Source organism: Staurois parvus, unplaced genomic scaffold (assembly GCF_062004578.1).
Source record: "Staurois parvus isolate SC_StPar_1 unplaced genomic scaffold, SC_StPar_1.0 ptg000562l, whole genome shotgun sequence".
In the NCBI taxonomy this organism is placed as follows: Eukaryota; Metazoa; Chordata; class Amphibia; order Anura; family Ranidae; genus Staurois; species Staurois parvus.
Window position 1 is genome coordinate 10590605 of NW_028318358.1, and position 12606 is coordinate 10603210.

Consider the following 12606-nt stretch of genomic DNA (forward strand, 5'->3'; position numbering starts at 1 on the left):
TGAGTTGACTTGAATGATTTCTCTCTTTTTTTTTTAGTGGTGTTTACCTCACATTTTTAACAAAGGGCTATATTTTCCTCACATTTGATATTTTACTTTGATGAATTTACTCCTTTACTGTCCAATGGGATATTTCTGAAAAAAATCTCACATGCAAAATCCTTTAATAAATTGACCCCCTTATATCTAGATCTCATATATAATTATTTTATTTGGGATCCCTATCTCTACTACTACCCATTTTCCATGCTTCCTTTTATACATTCAAAAACAAAAAAACAGAAATTCAGTATATTTAAAAAGGAAGTAGCACTTGAGGTAATACTACACATTTTTCCACCAGTGGGTCAGTTACCTGTTGGCTTCTCACAAAACTGTGACTGAAGTGTTATTACCAGGGCTTTTTTTTTCAGCAGGAATGGGGGGAAAAGCAGCACTCCAGCACTGGATGTATGAATGGCAAGGGGTGCTGGGATATGCTGGAGGATCTATCTATTGTTGCTGGGGGATTATCACTGGGGGGTCTTATATTGTCTATTATTACGGGGGGTAGTATTGTTACTGGGGAGGTCTATTGTTACTGGTGGGGGATCTATTGTTACTGGGGGTCATATGTTGTCAGGGGAGATATCTACTGTTAAAGGAGGAGTCTTTTGCAGCTTGCTTCTGGCCTCACCTTCTTCTACCTTTGAAGCCTTCTGCATGTTAATGAGACAACTCATGTAAAAGACAAAATACGGAGGCTCGGGAGGGTGGGACAGTGGCAAGTTCACCTTTTACAGGATAAGTTGAGATTTGCATATAACATTAGCTGCCTATGTCTCTGGATCTGCAGGTTGTTTCAACACGGAGTAACCTTTGTTTGTGCATTTTTTTCATCATATGTAGAATTGCACAGGTTTGTGACATGTTTACTTTAATCTACAGATGAACAAAACTGTCCAATCACATTTTACAATGCACATGAAGTTATACTTACATCAACGTGTAACCAAATACCATGTTGCTCACACACTTCAGCGATGTCTGGGAGGGGATCAAAAGCACCTAAAACAGTTGTCCCACAAGTTGTACTAACAAGGAAAGGGACAGAACCCTACAATAAAAAAAGATGTGATCTCGGTGATTACATAATTTTACAGGATAGGGAGAGATACAGGTAGCTACAGTAGATGTATAGAGGATAGACATGACTATGGTGAGCATCAGGTGAAGACGATAATGTAGGAGTTGGCCTGGGAGAGGGTTCACTCAATAGAATGTTATAATGCTTCCACATGACATTTCATATGTACTGATCTACAGTATATGTATGTAGGATAAGCCTGAAATCTGGTGGCATCAAGGGAAGAAGATAATGTAGGTGTTAATCTGGTGAAGGTAGTTCAGTCAATAGAATGTAGTAATGCTTCAACATGGCATTTCATATCTCCTGATTGACACATTACCATTGATTTTGCCTGTCGTATTTTATGCTCAAGGTCTTCTGGCTCCATTTTCCCCCTGTATTAAAAAAAAGACAAATGTAAAGCAGACCATCGAAAACACATGGCATACACTTTTCAAATGAAGGGCATATCAGTCATTACAATAACTGATGAGTGTGTCTGTCTGTCATTCTTTCTGTCAGTGAATATCCTGGATAGATACTGTATCTGTTAGGTGATTGATCTAGAGAGAATTTGGGAAGATCTAGGTATAATGTGGGTTGAAATTATTGTCCCTTTTTATCATTAATTTCTGTAAGGAATTGTTCAGTATAATTTCTATGATTTGCCTAATTTAGGCTAGAGGAGTTGTTTTATAAGTGCCATGTGAACGTGTTTTCTGTGAACCTACTTTTCTTTCCCCTTACTTTGCACACCATTTTTTTCTTTACATCCTTTATACCTTTATGTCCTTTCTTTCTGCTGTACAGCCTTCAACTTTTGAGTTCTTACTGTATTTCATTTCTTGGCAGCAATTCTTAGGTGCAATACAATATGTGTTTTCAAATGCAGAGTCTATGTTAAAGGTCATCAAAAGTCTTTGAATTCTCCATTATACCTAGGTCTAGATAAAAGCCCAGGTGATTAGAATTGAGGAGTCATTTTCTACTACTGACCGCTTAGACCCCCCTCTGTTTTTCTAGTAACCCCTCCTCCTTTCCTAGGCTGGACTTTCCCTGTTCCTCAAGGACTGGAATAGACCAGGTGACTGGCAGTATCAATGACAACCTAGACTAACCTTTACTCCTCTAACAGTGAAGAGCCACTGGATATTATAGGGCAGGAGCATGGGCCTAACCATAGCCATAACAGGCTATGCGACTGCTATGGGGCCCGGAGCTGTTTGAATACATAGTGATTTTTACAGGTGGTAATACAATTTTCATAAATACAGTATAGTACATTTGGACTTCTATGAAATTCCTAAGAAAACAATTACTTTTCTAGATAATTAAAGTAATTATCTTTGAGATGATGATAAAGAAATAGGGGTTCCATGATCATTTTGCTATGGGACTGTCACACATAGTTATGGCCTTGAGTTATAATAAAAATAGAAATATAAAAACTTATATTTACAAATGAGTGATCATTATTAAAGCCATGAATGGCTGAAACAGCAAACAAACTTAAGAACCAGTTCCTTCTATGCACTTTCATTAGTATTCATTGTTACCTGCTGTTTGTCTTCACAAGAATAACATTTTCAGTCCCAATCCCGAGGAATGCTGCACCCTTCTGGATTGAGTAGTGACTCTATAGAAATTAGATCAGACTATGCATTGATGGTTCATTTTAAAGTTTTAGAACTACAAAGGTACAAATTAGGAAACATTTGGAGTCAGGTTTTTACAATGTATTATAAATAGTATTCTGAATAAAAAAAAAAAAACAACTTTCCAAACTTTACATTTTATTACTGCTCAACCATTTCAGTGATAGTCACAACGCAACTTGATCTCATGTTTCATATCTCTTATCGTTTATCAGTGTATGTATGTCTAACAAAGTAAAATAAAACTCTTTATCTAAACTAGAAATCATTTTAAAACTGATAAATTCTTCTGTAGCTCAGTTTTTAAAAACTCTGACATCAAACATTCTACAAGATCAGACACAAAAAATGAGGCTTCACTACTAAAAGCAGAAGTTTTTCTGAACTTTTAATTTGGAGTGGAGGAAAGCTGCAGTGGGAAGGGTCATCCGTTTTTTGCCTTGGACACCCATGGTTTTACCATGATTTTTTTCAGCCATATATCCTTGCAAACTTGACCCTGGAAGACAGGTTTGTTTTTCAATTAACTGGGTTGTGGTCCCCTTAAGGGGGACAATAGGATATTTTTATGTAATCAGGGATGATTCTGGGGTAGTCTGGTTGGAAAGCAGAGGTCTGTTTACAGATCTGTCAGGATCAGTAAGTCCTCATTTGGGACCCAGAATCTGGAGGCTCAGAGAGACTTTGAGTGGGAATGAGCCTCCAACCCTGACAGGGACTCTTGTTCTAAAAAGGTTAACCCACCTGCAAGGGAGGCCTGAAAATGAACAGGAATGAATCAGCATGTGTCTGAGGTGAGGTGGAGTAGTTCACAGCTGTGAGAAAGTGTGGACTGTCTGGCAACTGAGACTTTGCTGAGCTCCTGCAGCATTTCCTGTACCCTGAAGCAGAAAGGAACCTTAACCCAGGTGTGGAACAGTTATACTAGTGGTAAGCCATAATATTGTTTCAATATACCAGAAGTATGGACTGTTTGTATATGCTTTGCTGAAGAAAGGTGTTATTATTGCCTTGCTTTTGAAGGAACTATACGCTTTTACTTTTACAAACAGCTGGTTGGTGATCCCAAGCTTCCCATAATATATATATATATATATATATATATATATACACATACATACATACATACATACATACACACACACACACACTATATTGCCAAAAGTATTGGGCCACCTGCCTTTACATGCATATGAACTTTAATGGTATCCCAGTCTTTGTCCATAGGGTTCAATATTGAGTTGGCTCACCCTTTGTAGCTATAACAGCTTCAACTCTTCTGGGAAGGCTGTCCACAAGGTTTAGGAGTGTGTCTATGGGAATGTTTGACCATTCTTCCAGAAGCACATTTGTGAGGTCAAGCACTGATGATGGACAAGAAGGCCTAGCTCGCAGTCTCTGCTCTAATTCATCCCAAAGGTGTTCTATCAGGTTGAGGTTAGGACTCTGTGCAGGTCAGTCAAGTTCCTCCACCCAGACTTGCTCATCCATGTCTTTCTGGACCTTGCTTTGTGCACTGGTCCGCAGTCATGTTGGAACAGGAAGGGGCCACCCCCAAACTGTTCCCACAAAGTTGGGAGCATGAAATTGTCCAAAATGTCTTTGTGTATGCTGATGCCTTAAGAGTTCCCTTCATTGGAACTAAGGGGTCAAGCCCAAGTCCTGAAAAACAGCTCCACACCATAATTACAGTTGGAACAATATAGTCATGCAAGTACCGCTCTCCTGGCAACTGCCAAACCCAGACACATCCATCAGATTGACAGACAGGGAAGCGATTCGTCACTCCAGAAAACACATCTCCACTGCTCTAGAGTCCAGTGGCGGCATGTGACATCTGACGCTTTGTATTGCACTTGGTGACGAAGGCTTGGATGCAGCTGCTCGGCCATGGAAACCCATTCCATTAAGCTTTCTACACACTGTTGTGCTAATCTGAAGGCCACACAGAGTTTGAAGGTCTTTAGCTATGTGCTCTGCAGACAGTTGGCGACTTCTGCACACTGTGCGCCTGTGTGACCCCGCTCTGTCATTTTACATGGCTTACCACTTCATTGATGAGTTGCTGTTGTTCCCAGCTGCTTCCACTTTGTTAAAATAACATTTGACGGTGGAATATTTAGTAGCAAGGAAGATTCAGGGATGAACTTATTACACAGGTGGCAGCCTATCACAGTAACCATGCTTGATTTCACGGAGCTCCTGAGAGCGACCCATTCTTTCACAAATGTTTGTAGAAGCAGTCTGCATGCCTAGGTGCTTGATTTTATACACCTGTGTCCATGGAGGTGTTTGGAACACCTGAATCCAGTGATCTGGAGGGGTGTCCCAATACTTTTGGCAATATAGTGAATATATACACAGTATCTCACAGAGAAAAGGAGATGAAATTGCACACAGATGCAATTTTGTAATACTGACAACTGTATGCTACATTACAAATGCACTCATATCAATGTGGCCCAACAATGTATTGCAGTGTTACATAGTTAGCCTGGCTGAAAAAAGACAAAAGTCCATCCAGTGCTTTGAAGATATCTTGCATTCTGCAGTTCATGTTGTATTGTATTTCAAATCCATCGAACAAAGCTTAAAAACATGCAACACATCCTAATCAAATGGCAGCACATGTGAAATCACACGATAATATTTATTTTCATTGAATCTGTGTGAACGAGCCTTAACTAGTACTTTAATGGACACAACTTGCTTCTAACAGCAACGTTGCTTAATAATGTATTCAAACTACTGCTGATGCAGTTCCATTTATTTTGTAATAATTAATAGTATTCTCAGCACATTGGTTCCTTTTATGGATAACATTTTACATTGATATGATTTTGTTTCAGTCAGAAGAATACATGAAATCCTGTGACTGTAAAAGCACCATCTTTCTATGTAGAGAAATAAGTTCATTGTTGAGTACATTCTTGCAGTGCATACTGTATGTGATGCGGTTTAATGCTCCTTTGTAAAAAGGCTATGTTGACTTCTACAATCCAGGCCATTGTACTTGAGAGGGTGGAGGAATTCCAGTTCACAGCAAGCTGTTGTACTCTAGAATGGTGCTTTTACTGCCAGTAAACAGGGCTGGCCATCTTCAATTTTCACATGTTTATGGAAAACAGTCAGTTTGGCATTAAGAACGTAATTTATTGTCAATTTCAGCAACATATACCTAAAGTGGCATTAAACCAAAACCAAGAATGTAAAATATTGCAGCCTTACTGTCGTTAGGTGTGGTGGCTGCATGTGTTTTCTTTTTTTAGGCTTTTTTCCCTCTGTTTTCTTTCACAATATTTTTTCTTAAGAAAAAAGTGCATACAGAAAAAGCAAGTAACATACATCAGGATCATAAGTAACAGTTGTCATGAGATTAGACCATCCACAGCACTGACAAATGGGCCTATTGTAGACCATAATGAGTTAACAGTAACAAAAGTTAGGTGCCGGTTTAACAATACACTCCACTAAAGGAGGTGAATAGAGATACAGTTTTAAACCAATGTCGCAAAAATAGATATTGCAAAAAACACCACAAAGATGTGAAACACGGCAAATGGTGATCAAGACAACACCTGGAGTTGACATGTATACAAGAGAGGCCTAAAGGCCAAGCCAAGATTCCATTTGGCTATCATGAAAGCCTTCCTGTATAATGGAAAGTGCTCAATAGGTTAGCCCAACATGAGGGCAACTGATGATTTTGAGCAAAGTGTGGCAATAGAAGAAAAAAAGGAAAGAGGAGATAGAAGCAAAAGGAAGGAGGGGAGGGTGAGGGAGTTGGAGGGAGGGGATGGGGGGGGGGGGGGTCCGTGGCCAATGCAGCTGAGCACAATATACGTTTTACGAGTCCACAAAAAACACGCAGGCAGGCTTATCAATGGAAACTGGTCCAACCACGGCTGCCATGTGCGTAAGAATTTGTTTTCCCCTCTGTTTGCACCTGGTGATCTGGCCAGTAACACACCTCTTTTATTAGCATGCCTCCACTCTGAATAAATGAGCACAGGGAGCCTCTTTGGACACCTGCATTGTCAGTCTGGTTGAGGAAAGTGTTATATGGACTAGCAGATTTAGATACACTAACAAATTGAAGCCAAACTCCAGCTCACAATTTATAAGCAGTCACAGCAACAGTTTGTTTTTCCTTTTGGGATAAAGGTTGTACATAAATAATGTAAATAAAAGCTGATCATTGTATGCGCCCCTATTAGTGGTACATGCTTGGTCTCATCCCAGTAACTGATACATCTACAAGAGAGCTTGTTCTTTTTCAGCCGTCACATCTAAGAATTGGTAAGCTGCAATATAATACATGTTTGACATTGGGTATAATACCACTTTAATGTATTATGTGTGCTTGTTTTTAAGGAGGAGCTTTTACATATGGGCAAGGAAAAATGTTTGCTATAGACAGTGCTGACCATTTCAGGAAAAGGAGTGTGCATGTGTGTAATAAGATTGAACAAGAGCAATAAACTGGGATGATTGGTTGATCAGACCATTTGTAAAATCTTGATAATTCACTATGAAACCAGGACATTGTACATGGATAGACATTTCAACAAATATCTGAGCATTGAAACCTTTTGTATCTAATATCGTACTACCACTAAATACCCAGCACTTACCTAATAACTCCTCTGCTCACAAATTGCTACCATGTGCTCAGTCTAGAAATAAATACCACACATTGGATACAGAAACAAAAGAAAATCTTTCAAGTGCCAATTATGTTAAAAGAAAAAAACTCTGATACATTCCACTCAATATTTTCACCTGTGTACCACAAATCCCAGATTCTCAATAAAACAACCCTGATGAATTGAAATAAGGGCCAATCCTTCCCACACTTCACCTCCATGCTCCATATTCGTGCATCCCCTGTTGTGCGCACACTCACCAGCTGATGCTGACCCCTTATTTGTTTTTTTCTTTTTGTTTTCTGTAAGAGGAACTGTGATGTCCGGTCATTTTCCCTCCCTTCTCTGCCAGGAATGAATCCCACTTGGTCCAAGTGTATCCATTCTGTCATCAGTTCTTTCATCCTAGTTGCCAAAACTTTTGCATATAATTTTGTGTCTATATTCAGTAGTGATTTAGGTCTGTAGCTGGCAAATTCAGCCCCATCTTTCCCTTCTTAAGTATGATTGTTATATATGCTTGCAATGATTCTTCCCTCATTCCCAGCCCCTCTCCTAACGCATTCATATATATGTATATTCTAGGAACCAGTATATCTTTAAAGTTCTTGTAATAGCCCACCCTATATCCATCAGGGCCTGGGCTCTTTCCTGCTGCCATACCCTTAAATGCCAAAATAATTTCCTCCTGGGAGATAGCTCTCTCTAGTGCCTCTATCTTTTCTTCTGGGATTCTTGGTAGGCCAATCTTCTTTAAATATTTCTGCCTTTTTCCCTTTCTTTCATCCTCTGTTTCTTTCTGGTCCCCAAACTTTACATAGTACAACCTACTATAATATTTTTGAAACTTATTAGTGATATCAGTGGTACCATTTCTCCTTTTTCATCTTTCATTTTTTTCTATATAATTCCTTGATTTCTTTTCCTTTAATCTTTCATTAGGTATTTCCCTGATCGATTCCCCCAATGATATAAATCTTTTGAGAGCCTATTAAAAAAATTGTTCTTGTTTCAAATTTCATTAGAACTTTCAGTTCTTGTCTCTTTAAAGGGTTATCTTTTGGTGTATTTCTGAATTCAATTTCTTTTTATGTAATTGTTCTAAATTATACAACTTCTCTGTCATCAGCCCTATTTTTTTCCTCATCTTTCTTTTTTTCTGCCCCCATCGAAATCAGAATTCCCCTGATTAATGCCTTCTGAACCTCCCAGATTGTAGCAACAGATACCTCCTCAGACTCATTCTGTGCAAAGAATTGCTCTATTTCCTTTCTTAACCTTTTCTCTAATTCCGGATCTTGTATAAGCATCTTGTTTAATCTCCACATAGTTATTCTATTCCGCTCCTCTCCTACACGTAGTCTCATTGTGACTGGTGCATGATCCGACAGAGACATAATCTCTATGTTAGACTTAACCAATGACTCCAATTGTCCGTGTTCGATCATTATATAGTTCAGTCCTGAACACGATCTGTGTGCTGGAGAGAAAAAGGTATAATCCCTTTCTCTTGCATGTTTCAACCTCCACATATCTATCAAATTATATTGATGTAACTTCTTTTTCAACAGTTTAAATTTTCCACCACATTCTCAATGCGCACTTAATGATTTATCTATCCATGGATCCAACCAAAAATTAAAATTTCCTGCAACAATCAGGCATCCCCTTTTGAAATCATTGAGTTTTCTAACATAGTCTCCAGAAATACTAATGGGTTGTTATTTGGACAATAGATGTTAACTAATATTCAATCAACTGCTTGTAATTTTCCTCTCAGTAGTAGAAACTAACCTTTTAGATCTACCAGTCTCTCTTCCAGAATGAAACTTACATCTTTTGAGAACCCAATTGCTACTCCTTTGGCTCTTTTTATTGGTGAATCGGCATAATACCAGGTTGGATAATGCCTCGAGTATAACTTAACATTTGTATCATAGGACATATGTGTCTCTTGTAAAACCACTACATCCATAGAGTATTGGTGGATTTCCCCAAGTAATTTGTGTCTTTTAGTTGGAGAGTTTAAACCTTTCACGTTATATGTTATAAAACTGATCAAACTCATTTCTACAGCTGTGTCACCTCTCTGAATTTCCCTTCAAAGGGACATAGACAAAGATAATACAGAACCTGGACATTCTCTCCCCTCCCTCTCACCCTCCCCCCCCCCCTCCAACCATCTGACCTCCCCCCATCTCTCACCCTCCCTTGTCCTTTCTTTTATTACTTTTAAAAAAACCCTGGACTAGATATTGCCCTAGAATCTGTCATGGGTCATTCCCACTATTGATTCCTATGTTAGGGTGTGGCTCTGAACACACACACCTACTCTGCCCCTATCTCGCAGCATAGGGGATCTAGAGTTTAAGAGCAAATTTGGCATCCAAACATCCCAGCATTTCCTACTAATCTTCCTCGTAATTCCTACTGCCTATCTAGCCTTCCTACTTTATCAGACGAGAGAATCGTAACACCGGTGGGGAAAAGAGATAGGGGAGAGGTAAAGAGAGAGGAAGAGGGAAAAAAAAACAACAAAATAAAATAAAATTGAGGCTTAGGAGCAACTGGGGAAATCCCCCTCCTTCCCCCTCTCCCCGTCCCACACTGGTTCACATTCTCCTTTTAGTTACCCTCTGCCACTTTTCTTTTCCAAACTCTGAGCACTCTTTAGGCCCCACTGTCCACCTCACAATGTCCATTTCCTGTAAGTCTAATTTTTCACAGAAGTCACTTACTTCTTCTGGGAATCTCAAACTTGCTGATTTCCCATCTTTCCACCCAATCAAACATGCCGAGAAGCCCCAGTTATATCAAACTTTTTTCTCCCTCATCTGTTCCAACAACGGTTTCAAAGATCTTCTGGCTAATGTCTCCGATGCGATGTCGGCACAAATTTGCAGTTTTGTTTCTCCATATTTTATTTCAGTGGTCTTATGCAATTCTTTTTCATATTCTTTCTCTGTCCTCATAGTGGTGGAATCTGACAATCATATCTCTGGGAAAATCTGCTGCCACTCCTTGTGGTCGCTGAATCCAATGTACTCTCTCCATTTTCAAGTGTTGTGTTTCTGATCTACCCATCAATGGATTAAACACACTATTTTATCCCGCAAGCCCTCCCTTGGGACTCTAACGGTAGGGCGTGGATTCTTAAATTATTTCTTATCTCTCCATTCTCTTGGTCTTCCAGTTTAAAGGAGAGCTTTCTCTGTTCTTTGCAGCGCTTCTACCTGATTTTCTAATTTATTGATTACTTGTGCATATGTCTCCATTTTCCCCTCTACTTCTTCCACTCATGTCAACATTTGACCCAAATCATTTCGAATTGACGCCATTTAATTTTTCATGGACATCTCCAATTTTGCAAACATTTCCACCATTTTGTAAGTATTTATGACATAACTTCCTGCTGTTCCATGACAAACTCCACAGGAAGTAACATATAGCTTTTCAGATAATATTCTCAGTATTGCACTTTAAGGAAGGACTAAATACTCCTCCAACTCAGTTGTAATGCATAAAATAATAGGGGCATGAACTGCAAAGTATAAACATTTATTTTCACACAGGAAAATAACTCACATTCAGCGATGCTTAAACTACAATGCCCGAACTCCCCCAGACTCTTGTGAGCTGCGTGAGAAAAAACTCTTTCTGGCATGATGATGGCATAAGTTACTCCGCTCAACGCATTTCATCACTTTATGACTTCCTCAAGAGTGGAGCCTGGAGGTGGAGTATAAGAAGGAGGAGACCAGGCAGAACTAAACAAATGATGAGGCCAGTCCATGGTCTACTTGATGTCATAGCTGGCAGAAATGTGCTGTTTAAAGGTCTGGGTAAAGGTATCCACACTGGAATTTCCATAGGCCCCTTACACTCCTTAGATGTTATGGGATATTTTCAGGTTCAGAACAATTTCTGCATGTCCAACAAAATGTGTTGTCACTAAGTATTGCACTCTTGTAATTTCCTGTAGACCAGACAAAAATCTCAAACAATGTTATCAGGTTTCCAAAATACTTTCCAAAGTCTTCTGTGAACTAGAAAGCAGCACCCCTTATGTAGTGGAGATGAGGATGGGGAAGGTGTTTTTAGTCCAAATCAAGGCAGCAACTTAATGTGACAGTGCAGCTCCTCTATAGACACAATACAGTGAGTGAGCATTGTAGATTGATGTATTTGGATCCTGTGCATATGCAAACATACTACGGGTGTCACAGGAACCCATGCTGAGATCCCGGGAACAGCCTATGTCACGTATCCCAGGAAAAAGCTGAGGTCTCTGCCAGCTTGCGGCATGTAATCCAATTGTGCTGTCAGAGACCCATGGGGTGCTAGAGAAGAGCAGTGTAAGGAAACATTTGCTTGCATACAACACCTAACTTCATGGACTAGTTAGTATGTTTTTGGGGTTTTTTTTACATTTCTGCATGAACAAGTGTTGGGGATATAAAACTTCATTTTTGATAGGTAGGGTGAAATGTCTCTTTAGGATGAATGTAGTATGCAGGAATGTCTGCTGGTTTCCTAGAAAATACTTGCATGATCACTGTTTTCCCTAATGCTTTTTATTAGTAGTTACAGCAGTGATATTATCTGAAACAAAACTTAAACTGCCTCTAGGTGGCATAAGTGTTCCGTTTTTAAAGAGAAAAATAAAACAGCAGCTGCAGCTTGTCTATCTTGCAGCCAAAAAATGAGTATCTTTATCAAGTATTATTATTATGATTGTTAAATAATCAGAACACGGAGTACTTTCTTTGAATAAATATCAACAGCTTACATAGCTAGAAGCAGAAGATGCCGATTTCCTTTCTACTGCCAGGAAATGTAAAAGATATTCAGAAATACAACTTTCCGAACTGTAAACAATTTTTTATGTAATTTTTTACGTTTATATACATTTTACAACTACAGCTGTATATATGGTTTCTATATACAATATATATTATTTACAAACATTATTTGACCAAAGGTATGGGGACACCCCTCCAACTTATTGCATTCAGGTATACATAAACAAGTCACTGGTTTGAATTATTTATGTATGTCATCATGATGCATGTCCAACCACCCTTTGTCGTTTATGGTTGGCCATAGACTATACAGTCTGATGTACAATCTCTGAATAATCTCCATTAGATTTACCAAAACTATGTGTTATAAGGACATTTACAACAGATATTAAACA

General features: G+C 38.9%; 1 protein-coding gene across 1 annotated transcript in view; it reads right to left on the reverse strand.

Annotated features, from left to right (window-relative positions):
• The window catches only part of CSAD (cysteine sulfinic acid decarboxylase), a 48314-nt gene that overhangs the window by 16642 nt on the left and 19066 nt on the right, over nucleotides 1-12606 (reverse strand). Inside the window, exons 6-8 of the mRNA XM_089691470.1 lie at nucleotides 2665-2744; nucleotides 1449-1503; nucleotides 980-1096 (exon numbers count right to left, since the gene is read on the reverse strand). Of these exons, the coding sequence (XP_089547596.1) occupies nucleotides 980-1096; nucleotides 1449-1503; nucleotides 2665-2744 (252 nt within the window). The remainder of the gene's footprint in view (nucleotides 1-979; nucleotides 1097-1448; nucleotides 1504-2664; nucleotides 2745-12606) is intronic.